Source organism: Nothoprocta perdicaria, unplaced genomic scaffold (assembly GCF_003342845.1).
Source record: "Nothoprocta perdicaria isolate Ctin4 unplaced genomic scaffold, notPer1 scaffold_170, whole genome shotgun sequence".
Classification (NCBI taxonomy): Eukaryota; Metazoa; Chordata; class Aves; order Tinamiformes; family Tinamidae; genus Nothoprocta; species Nothoprocta perdicaria.
The window spans coordinates 820,812-839,780 of record NW_020454872.1 but is presented as its reverse complement, the minus strand read 5'-3'; the positions used below and the strand labels follow the sequence as shown (position 1 = coordinate 839,780).

General features: G+C 57.8%; 2 protein-coding genes across 2 annotated transcripts; one reads left to right on the top strand and one right to left on the bottom strand.

Moving 5' to 3' along the window:
* Positions 1 to 25: 25 nt before the first annotated feature.
* On the top strand, positions 26 to 5,076 carry WDR77 (WD repeat domain 77). Its single transcript, XM_026036052.1, has 10 exons — positions 26 to 227; positions 311 to 496; positions 1,165 to 1,306; positions 1,385 to 1,434; positions 1,991 to 2,061; positions 2,449 to 2,503; positions 2,644 to 2,715; positions 2,812 to 2,920; positions 3,125 to 3,193; positions 3,385 to 5,076. The coding sequence occupies exons 1-10, from the start codon at positions 26 to 28 to the stop codon at positions 3,542 to 3,544; spliced, it is 1,116 nt and encodes a 371-aa protein (XP_025891837.1). The 3' UTR covers positions 3,545 to 5,076.
* A 1,814-nt stretch (positions 5,077 to 6,890) lies between these two features.
* CUNH6orf132 (chromosome unknown C6orf132 homolog) lies at positions 6,891 to 18,850 on the bottom strand. Its single transcript, XM_026036051.1, has 6 exons — positions 18,703 to 18,850; positions 15,859 to 15,974; positions 12,801 to 12,876; positions 12,343 to 12,533; positions 9,729 to 12,201; positions 6,891 to 9,161 (listed from the first exon to the last, which is right to left on the bottom strand). The coding sequence occupies exons 1-6, from the start codon at positions 18,848 to 18,850 to the stop codon at positions 9,052 to 9,054; spliced, it is 3,114 nt and encodes a 1,037-aa protein (XP_025891836.1). The 3' UTR covers positions 6,891 to 9,051.
* Positions 18,851 to 18,969: the final 119 nt, after the last annotated feature.

Sequence of the window (18,969 nt, the reverse complement as noted above, 5' to 3'; positions counted from 1 at the left end):
GCCGGCCCGGGTCCCGCGCGCCAACATGGAGGAGCCGCCGCCGCCCGAGCAGCCGCCGCCGCTGTCGCCGCTGTCGCCGCTGTCGCCGCTGTCGCCGCCCCCCGCCGAGGCCGAGGGCCCGGAGCGCGAGCCCGACAGCGGCCCCGGCGCGGGGCCCGGGTGGAACCTCCCGCCCAACGCGCCCGCCTGCATGGAGCCGCACCTGGAGCGCGCGCACTACCGCGCAGGTACCGGGCCGCGGCACGGCGGGCACGGCGGGGACGGGGCGGGCGCGGGGCCGCGGCCTCAGCGGCGCCCTGCGCCCCCGCAGACGGGGCCCTGCTGCTCGGCGCCTCCGCGCTCAGCGGCCGCTGCTGGTCCGGCTCCATCTGGGTGTTCGGCGAGCCGCGGCGCGCGCCCAGCGAGGGCTTCTGCACGGCGGGCGTGCAGACCGAGGCGGGCGTCGCCGACCTCTGCTGGGTGGCCGACAAGGGCATCCTGGTGGCCTCCGACTCCGGTGAGCGCCGCCGCGCCCCGCTCGGGATTGGGGGGACCCCGTTCCTGGGGGATGTGGAGGCTTCTCTCTCCTTTTCTGGGATAGGGGTTTGGGGGGACCCCTTTCCTGGGGGGTGGAGGTGGTTCTGATCCCTTCTCTGGGATAGAGGTTTGAGGGGACCCCTTTCCTCGGGGATTTGGGCGGTTCTGATCCCTTCTTTGGGATAGAGGTTTGGGGGGGATCCCATTCCTGGGAGATGTGGAGGGTYCTGACACCTTCTCTGGGATAGGGGCTTGGGGGAACCCCTTTCCTGGGGGACGGAGGTGATTCTGACTCCTTTTGTAGGGATAGGAGCTTGGGGGAAGATGCTTTTTTCCTGGGGGATACAGAGGGTTCTGCCCCTTTTCCCGTGATAGGGATGTGGGGACCCAATTCCTGGGAGCCGGGGGGTGTTGGTCGCACTGCTGTAGTTGGGGGTTCCTGGCGCTGTCTTCGGGGGGAGGTCCCTGCTCCCCAGSCCTGAGCATCGCAGAGCTCTGTGGCCCCAGAGCAACTCCTGGAGAGGTGTCCTGGGCCGCCGTGTCCATCAGCCGCTTCCCAGGCCATCCTGAGCGAGGGGGACGGGAGGCGGCGGCGGCTGCCGGCGCCTCTCGCTGCTCCGGGGCTCGGCCTCACCTGCCCTTTCCCAGGCGCCGTGGAGCTCTGGGAGCTGGACGAGAAGGAAACCCTCATCGTGAATAAATTCTGTAAATACGAGCACGACGACATCGTGATGGCAGTGAGCGTCCTCGCCAACAGCATCCACGCTGTCAGCGGCGGCCTAGACTTCTGGTGAGCGCTCCTTGCCCTGCCCTTCCTGCTCCCGGTGATTTCCTGTGGCTCTTTCTAACGCCTTGCTTTTCTGCGCAGTGTGAAAGTGTGGGACCTGCCCCAGGAAGCCGTGYTGCACTCCTACAGAGGTGAGCGCCACGCGGGCCTGTCAAAGGGGTCCTATATACAAATATAGCCTATAAAATCCCGCTTGTCTTTCTCCTCTCAGTGCATTTACAGTTTCTCTTGACTGAAATCTTTGTTGGAGTTGTGTGTAACCGTGTGATTTTCTGTTGCACGTTTGAAAAGAATTCACTGGAGATACAGGATGGCATCTTGGGAGAGCTGTGCTCCCTAGTCACAGCAGAGGTGGAGGAAGCAGAGGCTTCAGCCGTTCCTTGCTCTTCTGCTCTTCCCTCCCTCCTCCAGCTCAYGTCTCATCTGTCAGGGCTGCTTTGTGTTCAGGAACAATCACAGGGACCTGACTGCAGGGGCTCTAGTTGGATTTGACAGCTCATGAGTTTGGTAGGAAATACTTGAATATCAGCGAGTTACCTTGTGTCTGGGCATAAACTGTCTTGCTCTTGGTGCTAGGCCTCAGGAGTTGCTAGGCGCCTTGTCCCTATTATGTGCTTGAGCGTTGGGAATACGCAGGAAGGTTGGATACAGCCTTGCAGACTCTTTATCCTTTGGTGCTTTTTGCAGCTCATGCCGCTTCAGTGACATGTGTGGCTTCCTGTCCTGGTAAGGACACTATGTTCCTGTCCTGTGGCGAGGTAAAGCTAATTCTGTCTTAAAATCACTCTGATACTGTGAGATTTAACTTTAAAATTTGTACAATTAGGTACCCTTGCTGCTAAACTTGTTGCTCTTGTTATGTTGTGTCCGGGTGTGTTCCAGTCAGAGTATGCTCAACAGTTGTTGTACAGATTTGTATTAAAATGTGGGGTTTTAGAGCTGTGTTCTAGGGCTGAATGAAGGAGCTAACCTGTTGTTAACGGCAGCATCATTTTAAATATGAAGAAAAAGGGATGCAGGGTGCAGATTATGGCTAAGGGTGCAGATTATGGCTATGGGCTGGCAGGATAGTCCATCTGAAAGTTTATGCTTACCTGTGCTGCAAAGAAATTGTAAAAACCTTTTTATTCACTTTGGATTTATAGGATGGCAGAACTTTAGTGTGGGACACCAGATGCCCCAAGCCAGCTACTCGAATTGGTACGTTCCTCTGCAGTCACTGCTCGTGTGTGAGTTCACAGGGGAAAGAAATGTCCTAGTGTCGTGCTCATTGAGACATTGTAGGAAAATCTCTGCACTGACCACCCTCTRTGCACTCCTGTCTGTTTGTCTACTTACAGTTTGCAGTGCCTGTAGTTACCTCCCTACCTCAGCCATGTGGCATCCACAAAAAAGTGACGTTTTTGCTTTGGGTAAGAAGCAACCGCATYGTCTGGCTAGCGCTGGACAAATCCCTTTCACGTGGCAGCTTTGCTAATAAATAACCTTATACCTTCTTACTCCCAAAGGTGATGAAAGTGGGACAGTTGCACTAGTAGACACAAAGATGCCTGATTCTGCCCTCAGTGCTTCTGTGCATACCCGATGTATCACGGGCTTTGCGTTTTCTGCACACAGGTACTGCTCAAGAAGTGGCTGTAAAGAGTACAACTGTACATGCTTGGAGGTTCTTAGGATAAAGCAAAGGGGAGAGCTAGTTCTGGCCTTTCTGCAGGGGAGGGTCATAATTCACTGTAACCTGGGTGGCATTCACTTAAGTTTTGCCTAAAATGCTTTCATACATTTGATTGCTCTAATACTGGTCTCCTCTCTCTTCTGTAGTTCACCCTTCCTGGCTTCAATCAGTGAAGACTGTTCAGTAGCTGTTCTTGACTCAAACCTTTCAGAGGTGTAAGTACTAGACAAACATTTTCTATTGCAGCTTACTGACTTCTAATGAACTTTTTGTCCACATACTGGCAGAAAAATACTTCTTAAATTTKGGAGATTCAACAACAGCAGTTTGAAAGATAGGAACTGCCAAAAGCTCATAAACACTCTTAGGCAGCGCTTACGTCTAAGAGAATGTTCCTCTCTTCCAGGTTCAGAAACCGTTCTCATCAAGACTTTGTAAAAGGCTTATCGTGGTCTCCTTTAGACAATGCCTTGCTCACTACAGTTGGATGGGATCACCAGGTTTTACATCATGATGTACCACTACCAACTGCTGAAGCTTCTGGGATCAACTGTGTAAAAGAATAGTTTTATAAACTCACTGGTCCCAGTTCCTTTCTGGTGTTACTTGGATTCTGCTGCAGTCAAAGGTGTTTGTGAACCGGAACGGGTGTAGTCTGTTGTCTGCCTTCACGCTTGTGGCGAAGAAGGTTCCTGTAGTAGTTAGTTAGGCACAAGTTCAGTACAGAACAGGCTTTACCTTCTCCTTAGCAGTGACTTCACCTGTGATAAGACTTCAGTATGTTGCACAGAAAAATATTGACTTTAAGCACAGAGGAGGCTTGGAGAGACATGCAGTTTGGTATAATAAAAGTTAATTCTTCTTCCTGTTCTTTAGGAAGTAATAGAAACAAGTTATTTAGGTTAAAAAAACCCTCCTGCCATAATTAGCTGAATGTGAAGCCCTTATCTGCACCAAGATTTTTGCTAGTGGGATAGCATGACTTGTTATTAAGAACAGCATAAATTCATCCTTCCACCTGTGGAAGGAGACTTGCCCCAGCACAGAGAGCAGAAAGGCTGCACTGCTCCCCTCAACGCAGGGTGCAGGGAGAGGGTTCCTCTTAGCTCTCTGCCTGGGAGCTCCCACAATAAGCACTGCGCTCTGCTCGGTGGGAGGAATCTTGTGCCCTGTCTGATAAGGTTCCACAATGCAGCCCCACTCTGAAGCACCTTTGTGTTTCAGTGTTACAGACACTGAAATCCTAGGAGCTGCAGTACTCTGCATTGCCCTGAAGCTGAGGCCGGCTCGAGGGGCTGTTGTGAAGAATGCAGGCAGCCAAGAGAAGGTAGCAGTTGTGCTGTCTGACACAGTTTCCACTCCTCTGTGCTGAAGACAATTGAAGTACTTGTATACTGAAGTATATTGAAGAGTAAGAAGAGTTTATATAAAGTAAAACTGGAATAAGGAGTTCAATTTTCAGTTGTTTGCTCCTCTAACAAGACTCTGCTTAATGATATATTAAGGCAACTTATTATACACTTGTCCTGAGTGGCATTTTGTGCTGAAAATAAGGAGGGGGGTACCCCAAACGTTCCACAATCCCCAGAACTGACTGCACAACACCTTTGGGGTGTTTTTTTGTAACATACCACTTAAATTTCTCTCAAACTAAACTGTTACCCTGGAACATGTTATAAAGTTGCTTTGCATGCATTGCACTGCTCTTGGTCAGAGCTAACATTCCCTACACCAGTAAAAGTGGGTCCCAACTGGTGAAACAAAGAAAATGCTATTAAAGTGAATGCTACTGCTGTTTGTTTAGCATGCTAGCACCACTAAGGGACACACAAGCTACTTCTAGTGCATTCAACTCTGTTCTGAAAGATGTAAAATAAGCAGCACCCGCAATTAATTTTTAGGCAGATTAGGCATTTCTAGTGTTGTGTCTTTGAATTCCAACACCATTCAGTTGTTCACAGAAKGAAGTTCCTGATCTAGAGCAGTGTATTATAAGAGCAAGATACATGATTATGAAAACTGACATATTTCCTCAAACCTAACCTTCCACACCAACAAGAAATTATGTGTTACAGACCTCTGGCAGCAGATTGAAAACTGAAACGGATCTTGTGCTATTTGTGAAACAGATGGATGTCTGAAAAAAATGGCTGTTTTAAAATAAATCAGTTTTCATTTGTAACTGGCTGCAAGTTTTCTTCAGGCACTTCTGTAGTATTTTTCAGCTTAGGTTCAGTTATAACAGCTTTRTGTATAATGCTAAGGTACTGCAGGTCCTCAGCACTAGTACAAGGCAGGCCAAAAGCCCTTTGACTTTTWAAAAGATACTTTTTTCTTTTTCAAAGCCTCAAGTAGGATATAACCATACATTGCTAAAATGAAGAGTTTCAAGTATCAAAGAGATTAGTACAGATAAACTCAATAAGTTTGCCTGGTTTAAGCAAAACACCACAGACCAAAGCAAAAGCAGATGTAATCCAAGATGAAGCTCTTGTGGAGTTAGTTGCTTGTAATTACAGAAATATTTTCTTAGCAGAAAAAAAGTGTTTTCAGCAACTCCTGCAAATCCTGCAGCTCGTTGGACTAAGCTTGGTGTTCTGCCACAGGAGGGCAGCAGCTGCTAGCTGGACAGCACAGCAGCACGGCTTTAAAAACATTCCTTTAAGAAGTACCTGCCTCTAATATAATTTATCTTTGTTTTTTTCACCATGAAGTGCAATGCACAAAAAAGACAGTTTGCCTAAGTAGTGACTACSTTGTGTTATTTTGTCTGCTAAGTGAGTGTACCATTGCTATCAAAGCTATATTAAATAGTAACATCTACATCACTTGCATCATGCAAGCAGCTTTGCAGAAACACCGACAACCACATCAATGGTAGTTGGTTTAGGAATTATCTGCAAAGGAATTGGAGAATTTCCTCAGTTTTGTGGGATGTTCACACCGTCAGGGCTAATTTACATGTGTCTGAAGTCAGGGGTCACTTTCCTTCCATAAATACACTGCGGCTAGAGCAAAAACTCCAAAGCATTGCACATTTTGCTAATRGAAAACCTTGCTCTGTAGCCAGAGCAGGATTAAAGCGATGGGAATGCAAATAAGTATAATTTAGCTGAGCAGAGAGAGTGAGCMACTGAGACGACGAGCCTGCCTTTTATGTCCTTGCATTGCTCACACTGCATTTTCAATTTTAAGAACAGTCTAGTTAGGACTTGCAAATGAGCATGCAGGTTTCATTGCTAATGAAAAGCTCAAAACCAAGAGTTCTATTTATAGGAGAAGCACAAGCTGAACTGTGGAGGCTCTGCTGCCAGCCTGCCGAACCAGCYGGGTGTGCGCAGGGTTGCACCGATGCACACCCAGCTGCCCATTTAGTTCTTCTTGCTCAGGCTCCTGAAGACATCCAAGGTGCCACAGGGCTTTGCAGCAACAACAGGGGAGTAGCAGTTGGACCAAGCCCTAGGTAAGAAGTAATTCAGACTATTGCTGAGCCCAATTTCAGCTGCTGTCCTGTCATTTTAATCTCCCATGCAAAAGAGCTCGATTTTACAGTACATGAACTATTTTAAAGCAATACTTAAAAAAAAAAAAAGTCAGACCACACATGCAAGAAAACAATACATCCAGACACGTTTAATGCAAGAAGGTTGATGTTCCATGTCACTCATAAATAAGAGACTTTGTTAACAGACTTTACAAGTAAAGCTCTCAGTTACACCACGTGAGCAGCTGCCTTTGAGGAGGAGACAGCTGCAGGGGACAACTTAGGCTGTATCAAGCCTCGAATGACCAAACTCAGGGCTGAAATACCAGAGGAGTTTCGCTGCCGGGTTTCCCAACAGCTTCCTGCACCGTGGCCCAGCTGCGAGGTCKATTGCCCTGTTGCCACACCTGAGTCTCCCTCCTCTATTGCTAAACTTACACAGCAAAACAGAGCCGGGGAGGAGAAGAAACGGGAGTCAGAGCTGATCTGCGCGCGGTCCCGACGCRGGAGCTCGTCCCTCCGTCCCTGCAGCTCAGAGCTCCTTGCTCTTCATTAGCCATAGCTTTTCCCCTATGCTCTGCAGCTGCCAACAGCGATTTCTGTGCAGCAGGAACAGCTCTCCAGCAGCCTCCAACACCAGAAACGCCAGGGTTTGGCTGCCGCGTTCAGAAGCGGCAGGTCTAGCCCAAGGCAGAGCAGTTTCTCCGCTTCAGCCACCCGTGTTAACCAGTTTAACAACTCGGCCCCACCTGAATTAGGCACCGCTCGGTCCACTGCGCGCTCCCAGAGCGGCGCCTCCGAACCAGCAGCTATTTCATAGCATGGACCTGCATCCTCCTGCTTCCAGTACAGACAAATACACAACGGCTAGGAACAGGGCACTATGGAACACACCAGTACACCTCTATAGGAATTGTACGTCTGCCTAAAAACAGCAAACGTGAAGTTAGGTGCCTATGCCAGCAGCAGAGCTCTACATTTTGCTCTGAAAAAATGAAACACATAGGGGATGTGCTCAAAATCAGGTGAATTTTTAACTGGAGGCAGAGCCCACACAACGACAAAAATTCATTTCCGGACAAAGTCCGCTTCCAAGGCTGCAGTTTCCAACAACACTACAAATTTAAGACTGTGCTTTTCAGGATTACAGTCTAGTTATATTTTGAGAAACCAACCAGCCTGCAATTCTGCTGGGGCAGCTGTAGGGATTTGTTTGTTTGGAAAGTGAAACCGGGGAAATTTCACACAATACCAAAGCACAGCCCCAAAGCTGCTCCAACCGGGTCAGGTCGGTTCCTGGGTGTAATTCCCACTTCTCCAGGCAGGGAGGTTGCAGAGCTGCAGCTCCACGGCCCCGGCACACAAGTACCCAGCAAGCTGCTTCCTCCATTGCATTCCTCTCCCTGTGGCTCTCATTGTAAACCAACACCCAGGTATTTAAAACATGTTGGTTCAATGCTGGCTGCAGAGAGCAGGGCTGGAAATACTCCAAGTTACCGTAACTTGCTGGCATCAGAACACCATTTCAATTGAGCTATTAGCCCGATTATAGTATTTGCACTCTCATTTTATTCAGAGCAAAGTAAAGTTCAGGATACTTTGAAGTCTATGCAATATTCAAAACAGTTGTTAAATTATTAGGTAATTAGAGCTGGAAATAATGTAAAGCTTAGAATTTCCTCATCACACAGCTAATATCGAGATAACTGGTCTGAAAACTGAACTGTCAAGGAAATTTATCTCCAAATTCCAAATCAACTCGCAGAGCAAAGTCTCCACAAAGACAACATGGGATAAGCTCAAGTGGAACTACTATAAYAGTGGGGGAAAAAGTGCTTTTGGTAACAGTAGACTAATGTCTCAAAGTGCTTTTAGTTTGTCAGCAATTAGAAAGTTTTCTCTACAAGTTTTTACATTTATCTTACAGTGTTTCTTGGCAATTTTACTTAGCTGGAACATTAGGTTTGATCCTGATTCCCCGAAGTTCGCTACTGCAAACTTTGCTCCGGTCAATCGGGTTGTGTTGCTCTCGGCGCAGCACAAGGCACCTTGCTCGGGGCTGCTCGGGTGCAGGGAAGCACCCACAGCAGCGGCCAGCGGGTGGGAACGGGTCCCGCAGCGACGAGCATCCCCCCAAAGGCACTTCATGCACCAAGAGCATCACATCCTTTGCAGCTGCACTGCAATTGAGCTGCTTGGTCTCCTTGGTTAGACAAACTAAAACACACATTTTTGGCAGCGTATTTCTTTTGCAAGTCACAGCCTTCAGCTCTGATAAAGAAAACTAAAACAAACCCCCCAAAACCTATTCAGTGTTTGCGCACTTGAAAGAACACCCGGGATGCTCTTTTGCTTTCTCCTCAGAAGACCTACAAGGCTGCAGTTTTGGAAGTAATACTCAGGGGTGGGGAAGAGGTGAAAGGAAGCGTTTGCTCACGTAACAGCTCGCAGCTCCTCAGCAGGAATGCTCCATGACCATCTTTTAGATGGCTCCAAGTCCCAGCTCCGCTCCTTCCGCTGGTTCCCGCAGGGAAGGGGGGATCCGGGGTTCGTCCCGCGCGGCGGCCGCGGAGCAGCTCCCAGGAGGAGCTACCGGTGGCCGCTCTGGTAGCCGTAGGAGATGGGCTGCCGTGCGCCGGGCCTGACCGTGAAGGTGTTGCTGGGCCCGCCGTACTGCGGGCTGCCGTGGACAGGTCTGCAGGGAAACCCAGAGAGGGTTACCAAAAGCCACGGAAATCACCTGTATTTAGTCAAAACAGCAATGCTTTGAAACGGCCTCCASCTCCCCCGGATGGGTGCACCTCGTCCCTGCACTGTGTCCCTCCTCAGGGTGCCCCTCCATGGGGAGCACCCCAACCCCGGACGGGAGCTGATGGAGCAGCAACACCCAGCCCCAAACGCATCCCAAGAGGGACCCCGGCTCGCTCCATGAACCAGCTGCTAGAAGGACACCCTTCTCCGCAGCATTCCCGCGGGTGCTGCAGCCGCCGGCACGCACCGCACGGCAGCTCGTCCTTGCGACCRCCGTGAGGAGCCCCTGCGGCCACGGGGCAAACCTCAGGTCTTGGTTAAACATGGACGGGGGAAAGAGTGGTCGGGGCAAAGGGCAGAGGTGGAGGGAAGAACAAAGATCCCAGCCCAGGCTCAGAGCAAAGGAAGAGCTGGGTGCTGGGTTTGGAGGAGCATCCAAGGCTGTAGAGGATGTGACTCAGGAYGAAGCTGGGGACGAGCCTGGGGAGGCACCTACCTGCTGGCCGGGGCCGCGGCGGCGGGCGAGTAATCCCCGTTGAGCCCCTTGTACTTGGCCTCGCTAGCAGCACTGCCGTACGGCGCCGCCTTCCCGGGTGCATCGGCCGCCGTCCTCCTGCCCGCGGCGCCGCGCAGGCCGCCGCCGGCCCGGCGTGCGCTCTCCGCCGCCGGGAAGGCGCCCGTGCCGAAGGCGGCGAGGCCACGTGGTGCCGCGGCCGAGCGCGGCTGGGAGCGCTCGGGCTCCGACAGGTACAGGCGCTTCTTGATGAGCGGGCGGCCGCCGGGCTCGGGGCAGAGCGCGGCCAGCTCGCCGCTCCTCCTGCCCGTGTCTGCGCCGGGCGGCTCGGGGCTCGCGCCGTAGTCGCGGCCGGGCCAGCGCAGGGACTGCGGCGCTCCGGGGACGCCGGGACGCTCGTGCCGGGCCTCGCGGCTTGGTGCGGCATCGGCGTCGTTGCTGAACTCTGGCGGCGGCGGGATGATCTCATAGCCCAGCAGCTCCCCGTTCTCCTCGTCCTGGCCGGGCCCGCGGGGCGGCGAGGCTGCGCGCGGCGCCGGAGCCTCGCTGGACTCCAGGAGGCCTCGCACCAAGGCGGAGGTGGCCGCGCGCCGGCCGTGCGCCCAGCCCGGCGCCGTCTCCCCGCCCGGCGCCGCCGCCGAGCGGCCCTGCTCGGAGGAGCTGGAGAAGGACGGCGGCGGCTTCTGCCCCTGCGCCGGCCCGGCYGAGCTGGGCCGCGGCAGCCGCTCTCCTGCCYGGCCCGGCGAGCGCGGCACCACCACGAAGGAGCAAGGCCGGGACTCGTCGCGGTAGAAGCTGCTGGAGGCCGTTTCCAGCACGGTGACGTTGGGCTTCTGCATGCCCCTCAGCTGCGGCCTCTGCTCCGTGTCGCTGCCGCGCCGGGACGGCGCCGGGCGGCCCCTCTGTGCCCGCTGCTTGGCGGCCAGGAGCAGCGCCATGGGGGAGCCCCTCTCCACCCTCTCGCCCGTGATGGGGTGGATGAGCGCGTCGTCCTGGCCCGCTCTCGAGGGGCCCTGCGGTGCCGCGGGGCCCAACATGTGCTCAGAGGGATGCGGGTTCCTGCCTTTTCCATCGCCGTTCCCGCCGGAGCTCGCGGCACTCAGTCGGTCCGTGGAGTCAGCCCTGGCACGATGGGGTTTGTACTGGAAGAGCAGCGTGTCAGGCTGTGGAGCTGGGCTTTGCACAGGGGAAAACCTCTCTGAAGAGGAGGGCGAAGGAGAGGCTGGGACCGGGAGCTCGTCCTTGGGCTTCTCGGGCTGCTGCGGGGCGCTCAGGCTGCTGCTGGGGGACACCCGCTTGGGACCCGGGCTTACATCCTCCAGAGCCTCCCTGGCCGCGGGGGCAGCAGGCGCCGGCCGATCCTCCTGCACCTTCTCCTGCTCCACGGCAGCAGCCACAGGTTGGGGCTCCCCCGGAGCTGCTTTGGGCAGCACGGAGCCACCTGGATCAGCGCGGCCCGGACCCGGGCACAGGGAGGCACCGCCGTCCTCGGGGCTCTGCTTGGGGCTGCCCAGTCCCGGGGAAGGTTTTCCTTCTTTCTTCGGCGACAGCATGGCCTCCAGCTCATTCCTGATTTTCATAACGCTGCTGGGTTTGCTCTCGGGAGTGGGAGGAACGGCACCGGAGGGGCTCTCCCTGGCAGAGGCTGAGCCGATAGGGATCTTCCCAGTCTTCTCCCTTTCCTCGCCTTTGGGTAGCCGCGAGTCCTTCCCGATGGGTTTAGTGAGCTTGGGCCCTTCGGAGCCAACCGCATCAGAGCCAGCACGATGGGCAACGCCGTTCATGGCCCGGGGAATCCCTGGCCTATCCACCCGCCTGGAAGAGGACAGCAGGGCCACGAGCTCGTGTTTCAGCCTGTTCAGGTTACTGGCCTCCTTCCAGTCCTCGTCCGCGGAGGGATAGTCCGGAGGCGGCAGGTCCAGGTCATTGGCGGTGAGAAACTCCAACCTGGCAGACGAGTCGTCCTCGCCCTTCCTTGGCCGGGGAGCCTTCTGCGAGTGGGATGCGGGCGGCTCGGCACCGGGCAGCCCCGCGGCGCCGCGTTCCCGCTGCGTGGCCCCGGCTGGGCGCGCGGCCGCCGCGGGGCGGATGGTGAAGCAGGGCGGGAGCGGCGGCCGCACGTGCGGCTGCCGGGGGACGCGCTGCTCCGGCGCCGCCGCGTCCGGCACGGGCATGGAGGAGGAGCGGGCGGGCGCCGGCGGCGGCACCTTGGCGGCGCGCGGGAAGGTGAGGTGCGGCTCGGCGCCGCCCGGCGCCTGCCCCCCATCCCGCCCGGGGSCTGCCGCCTCGGCCCCACGCGCCGGCTCCTCCGCATCCGCCTGCCTCGCGTTCAGCACCGTCTCCGACTTCCACTTGGAGATGCCCCCGGAGAAGGGGGGCGCCGGCGGGATGAAGTCCGGAGGGGCCGGCGTGCCAGGCGGGGACGAGGCGGGTGGTGGTGGCGGCGCCACGGCAGGCGGCGGGGGCACCTCGATCTCGGGCAGCGCGGGCGTCGCGGGGGCCACTGCTGAGGGCAGCGGCGATGCTGGGACTGGTGGCGGTGACAATGCCAGGACCGGTGACAATGCCGGGACTGGTGGCGGTGACGACGCCGGGACCGGTGACAATGCCGGGACTGGTGGCGGTGACGACGCCGGGACCGGTGGCGGTGACGGCGATGTCGGTAGCGACATTGGGAGCGGTGGAGGTGGCGGGGGCACCGAGGGCGGCGGGGGGATGTGTTCGTCCAGGGCCTCCCCGTCAGTCACCTGCGGGCGCAGGTCCCCGGCCGAGCTGCACAGGTGGCAGCTGCCGTTGAGCTGGGAGCCTGCGAGGAAGCAGAGCAGAGCGGCTGCAGCGCCCTGGCCACCCGGGACCAGCCCGCCCCGGGAACGCCAGGCTAAGTGCTTGCTTAGCCACACCGAATGCTTTCAGTGCCTTGCAAAGTTACAGAAATGGAGCCTATTAACAGAAGTTTGGTTTTAGTAACAAACTCTTGGGATCAGAATATGCTGCAGTTGCTTTGGGGAGCACCCCAAGGGCTTGGCCTTGCTAACACTTAGCACCTTCAGGGGCTTAGCAGGGGGATGCTTACCCAGAGCTGCTTTTTCTTCAAAGTCCTCAGGCACGGACGGTGTCGGCACAGCCACCCCATGGGATTCCTGCGCGTTCTGCAAGAGTCACGACACGGAGCTGTTAGTTCTGTGCTCGAGGTAATAGAAAACAGAGGTGACAAGTCTCGGGCTGTGCAGCAAGTCACCTTGCTAGACCCCTTGGCGGAGTCTAGGGCTAATGCTACACATTGAGGTCCCTGTGGTAGCAGCTGCTGAKGGGGGAAGTGCTCAACGTGTCCCAGGCCACAGGGACAGACCCTCCCCGTGCCTGGGATGCACCAGGTGGCATGTGGCTATTTCGCTGCCAAGCTCAGGTGCAGATCCTGGGATCAGCAGTGTTCAACCGGCACATAACAACAGCTCCCATGCAGGTTACTGCTCTCTGGCAAACGCTGCTGGCACAAAGTCACCTACAAAATGCAGCCGCCAAAGTGCCAGAGAGAATTCCAGCTTTTGGGGAAACTCTGTCCACAGCAGAGCTGAACCCCCTGGGAAAGCTGCTGCTCACACGGCTTGTGTTGCAGGGTTAGGCCCTTCGTGTTCCTGCTGCAAATTCAAGGCAGCCGAGCTGCTGCAGGACCGTGCAATTTAGCAACCCCCGCAGTGGCGAGGGYGCTTACGGCCGGGCAGTTTGGATAATTGCAGCCACCCACGGCAAGATATTCGCGGCGCGCTGACTCACGCGGGGCGCCGAGCGGGGCTCCCGCTTCTCACGCCCGCCCGGGGCTCGCGGCCTCCCTCCTCCCTGACCGCGGGCGAGGGCTGCGCCGGCAGCCGCAGCAGGCACCGGCGCGCCCAGCACGGCGCTCGCGCCGCCTCCCCTGCCCCGCGCCAGCGCCCGCTGCGTCAGGCTCGGGAGCGGCACGCGGCCGGACCCGCGAGCGACCAGACCCGCGTGCAGCCGGACCCGTGCTCTGGCRCCAGCAGCATCGTGCGCTGGGAGCAGCCAGGACCCGCTGTCAGCTGCACCCTGGGCACCCGCCGCTCGCAGCCCCTCATACAAAGGGAACGTTTTCCAGCCATCGGTCTGCGCCACGGCCACACTCTGCAAGCAGAAGCCGAAATAAGGATGGAGCTGGTGCCCRTTTCCCAGGCCTTATCACTGTTTCTGCAGGAGATCCCTGCAGGATTCCGAAGTCTCCTCGAGCAAAGGTTAAGCCCTGCTCCGGCGGGAGCCTCATCCCGGGCTCAGTGCTGCATTAGCATTACAGATCCCCAGGTCCACGAGAGCCAACAGGGCTGTGCTGACTCCAGCAGCAGCCCAAGCTCCTTGGGAAAGAGCCGCAGGACCCTGGGATCCCCCTCCTGCTCTTGGAGGAGCATTAAGGAAACAGACAGTGCCTGCCACGTCTGCCATGCTGCAGGTGACCATGAATCCTCTGTGGCACAGGAACGAGCTGCGGGGAGACAGGAGGGAGGGCTTCCCACCACGGCCGGGAGGCTGCTCGGCTCAGAGCTTGGCCGTTCTCCCCGCACTGCAAGCACCAGGATGGGGGAGAAGGAAGGTGGACAGCACCAACGCCGAGCTGGAGGAAACTCCATAGACCATTAGCAGCTTCAGCCACATCATTTCAACAGGTCCTAGAAATGGGCAAGCCCGTTCCACACCAAGGGCTYGTGCTGCACTCGCGGCACCTCTCGAATCAGAGGCCCATGCGCAGGGTGCGAGCGGCAGCGCCGGGGCCGAGGGGAGGGATCGCGGCCGCCACCAGCCTCCCGCTGAGTCAGCGCGCGGGAACCTGCATTTCCAGTCCGGGGCGCCCCCGCCGGGCTTCCCTGCCCACCCAGGGTCCCGCTCGGCACCGGCTTTCCCTGGAGACACCGGGCACGGCCTCTTGCCTCTGGTGGCCCTTGGTTATCCCAGGACCATTCATGCTGCATATTCCTGTGCCACACATTCCCATGCATGAAACATTTAGAAGCTCTAAACAGCAGCAATAGCCCAGGTGCTCTCTGAAGACACGGTGCTGTTGCCACAGCGCTGCTCTGAGCCCGCACTGAGCCCCGTGGTGGGAGAGGAGCCCCAGGTCGCAGCCCTGCACAGGTTACGCCATCCTTGGGGCTCCAACAYGACTGCATCCACCGGCCTCCTTCCTTCAGAGGCATCGCCGGGGCAGGAGCACCTGGCAGCACCCATGCAGCCCATGACTTCCTCACGCCTCTCTTGAGCACCTGGGTGACCCCCCTCATTGCCCTACAGCAAGGGCAGTGCAAGCCCATGAGCTCCTAGTCACCCCGCTAAGCGCAGGTGCGCCCTGTGGCTCCAGAGGATGAGGATGTGCACGGAGAGGAAGGCATTCCTCTTCCCAGGAGGACGCACTTGCAAAGGAGGCCTTTTAAGTGCATTCTGTCGTTAACAGTGACCAGCTCCTGCTGCCTCCAAGGTGCTCGTGCTGCCGAGGGGACGTCCCGGCAGTACTGGGGGCTCCGGGGCCCTGAGGAAGCCGAGARGCAGAAGGCAGCGCTGCAGCCCACACGTGGCTCCCACCACGGCACACGGGGCGCCGAGCAGCGGCGCCTCCAGCACCCGCTCCACTTGCGCCCACCTCCGCTCCCACCTTTGGGAGGGAAGGAGGCGGCAGTGGCTCTGCGTAGCCCTACGGCGAACGGCAGGACGTGCCGCCCTGCCCGCCCCGGCTGCGTGTTTTCCAACCCGAGGTATTTGACATTCCCCTGCAATGTTTGCTCTGGGCGGGAGGAGATGCTCTAGGAGGGCGTTTTGTCCCTCGGAAGGGATTTCCTGCAAGTCACAATAATGGAGCGCTTGCAATTCGATGGCCCAGAGCAACCGCGCTGGGTGTGCAGCCCCACCGCCGCTCCGCGGCGGGTACAAAGCGCCGCACCAGCCAGATCCCATCTCCACACTCAGCATTTTCTCTTAATTGGAGGACTCAGGGCTGATAAAGCTGCCGCCCAAATATCTCGCCTAGGTCCACTGTAACCCAGGAACTGGGATCGCCTGCTAATCCCTCGTATCCACCTTCATTAGAGAGCGGTTCTGCCTGGCACTGCTCTCTCGCCCGGGGAGGGGGTGCTCACCAGGGGCAGGAACGTCAGCAGCGGCCGCACTCGGGGCCGAGGTTTGAGCGTGGCCGTGCCGCAGTCGCTCATGGTGCCGAAGCGGTTCTCGCCGTAGTACACCTCAATCACGTCACCTGCGAGGAAGGGAAGGCCGTTAGTGGCGTCGCGCTATCGGCAGCGGGAAGAAACACAGCCACACGCCACCGGGTTTAGCAAAGCGCAGGGGAGACTTTGCAATATCCGCTCCCCGGAGCGGCTCTGGAGCCCGAGGAGCAGCTTGGAGATGGGCTGAAGGTGCCCGAGGAGACTCCAGGGGCACCAGGCCATGCTCGTGCATGCAGGGAATAATGACCCTTAATGGCAAACACAGTACTTGAGTTTAAGGAGCAGCACAGAGCAGAGGTCAAGCCCATTCAGAAAGGGTTATTTCTAGTAGTAAACAAATACTAGAACTCCACCTTGGAGAGTCAGAAGTCATGGCCGTGGCTTTCAACTCTTTCTTTCCATCCCCAAGAAAGCCAGGCGAGTGCCGGGCACTGCCGCTCTGCCAGCGATGCTGCACTCCCACTTTTTCCCGTGCCCCTTTTCCCCAGGTGCCGGAGGAGGCACCGCAGCGGCTCCCCAGCRCTGGCAGCGTCCGGCTGCCCGGCTCGGGGTCACAGTTAGTGCCGGGCGAGCAGGGCCTGTTGGCACCGGCAGAGCCCTCGGGCTCCGATGATCATCGCAAAGAGCCTCGGTGTCTTCCCCAAACCACCCCTGGGAGCAGGGCCCGGCGGCTGGGCCGGCGTCGCGGCCGGGGAGGACGCAGGTACCGCTGGGGCCCAGCCCTGGCCTGCACCTTGAGCCACACCCCTCCGGGACGGGTTACATCTGACAGCGAATAAAGCTCGTAAAATTACTTTAATTACGCTCTTTGTGCCCGATTAGCAGCGTGAATTAACAAGCAGAAGCAGCGACGCGCGGAAACGAAGCGCGGAAACCCCAGCGTGGCCGGGAGGAGGGACCCAAATCACACGTCACCCCGGAGACGGGCACGAAAGCAAAGTGCAGGGGACCGGGAAGGGCCAGGGGCCAAAAGGTGCTGATCGGAGCGAGACCCCACAGGAATGTTCCCACCCAGCAGGCTCCGATAGGAGCATCAATGGACTGGGGAAAGCAAACACCCTCCCGCTCCTCCCCGAAGGGGCAGCTCTTAGCAGCAAACCATTCCTTAAAAGAATTTAAAAAAAAAAAAAAAAAACCAAAACCCACAGCTCGGGAGCAGCTTCCTCAGAGTGGGTTTCATCCTCAAACAGAGCGTTTCTGTCAAGGATCGCATAAAAATGAGCAGCTGCAGAGGAGGGCGGTGGAGGTTGCGCAATGCCCCAAGCAAGGGAAAGGGACGGGCTGTGTTTTCGGTGCCGTGACATTCCCAGGCTGGAGATCCCYGGGGAATCCTGCTGTGCCGGAGCCTGGGCAGTGCCAGGGCAAGGAGCCATCTCTCCTGCACCTCCTGCCCCCAAGGGAGGATGCCCTGGGGCCAGGGCCTTGGCATCGCCCTGCAGTGCTGTGTCACCAAGCAGGTCCCCATCCGACCAAACCAAGGAAGCCAGAATGGGAAAGCGGAGCCGGAGCCGCTCGGCATCCGAAGGGACGGGAGCTGAGCATTAAGCGAGTCACCACTGAGACTCGGTGAGAAAGTGGATTAAAGATCATAGGGCTGTTTGATCCTAGATTACTAAGCATCTCCAGCCCGAATGCGCTTAATTAAAAAGCAAAACGAAGTGCTTGCAGTGGTGTTTTCTCTGCTAGATAAACAGGACTTGCCTGCTGGGAGCCCAGCCCCGGCAAGGCCTGCGCTGCTCGGCCGCCATCCCGGGAGGAGGCGGCGAACGCGCCGGGACGGGCGGACGGCAGTGACGGTGCGACCCCCTCGAGCCCCTTTCCCTCCCCGGTGGGCAGCTCCAGCCATCGCAGCGTGTGCTGTGCCCGGTCACCCTGGGACCGAGCCGGGGTCCCCGGGCCGCAGAGGTGCCGGTGACGTTGGCTGCTGCTCAGGAACCTCTGAGTCAGGGGCCCGTCACACCTCCGCCCAGGCCCGTTTCCTTTTGCTCCTTGAGTCAAGGCTTGCACAAGCCCTCCCTGCCCGCGGCGCCTCGTGCACGGCCGCCCGCGGCAGCGCCCACGGCCCCGGCGCCCGTCGCGCCGCCGAGCGCTGCTCCCGCAGCCCAAGCCGTGGGCGCCGCAGCGCTCCAGGCACCGGCTCCATGCTCAGCGCCAGCCCCGCTCGTCCCGCACCCTCCCAGCTGGGTCCCCAGGACAAGCAGTGCAGGGAAACCGCAGAGAAACCACAGTGAATCCTGTGGAAAAGGGTCCCCATGCACCCGCCCTGAGGGAACTGCCTGGCGAGGAGTGACCAGGGGCTGGCGGTGGAGGGAGCCACGGCTACAGGGGAGAAAATGGCCCCGGACGGATCCTTGGACCCTTTCAGCCAGGCCAGCGGCACAGAGGGGCTGCAGCCTCACAGGAGCCCGGGGCTGCTCTCAGGCAGGTGGCGGCTATGCAGAAACCTTTACGTTTTCCTTACATTTCCCTTGCAGAGGGTGATTCCAGGTGCTCTGGAAGCTTTAAACAGGTTGGAACTTGCAGTTTTGTAACCCAGCCATATCAGATGGCTCCTTGAGCTTTGCCACTCCGCAGACAGGGACTGTGGTGGTGGTGGCCAAGCTGCCCTCCCCACGGTGGCCACCAGCTGCGACCGGGCACCTGGGGGCAGCAGGACCTCCCTCCCCCCAGGCAGCGACTACAAGGAAAGGGCAGAGCAGAGAAGCAGCAAAAGCAGAAACCCAAATCAGTGACAACAGGAGGGGGAGCGAGACTGACCGGTGCCCCCCGCGCTCTCGGACGTGACCTCCTGCGTGAAGATCCAGGGCGGGTTGGTGGCAAAGAGCGAGGTGGCGGCGGGGCCCTGCGCCTGCTTCCTGCCGAAGAGCCGGCTGAACGTGCCCTGCATGGCCTGGTGCTTCTTCATGGTGCCGCGCGCCCGGCACCAGCGCCGGTACCGGCCCGGGCCAGCGGCTCCCGCAGCCGCCGCGGGGCCGCCCGGCCGCACCTGCTCCCACCTGGTGGCACCTGGCCCCGCCCCCGGCC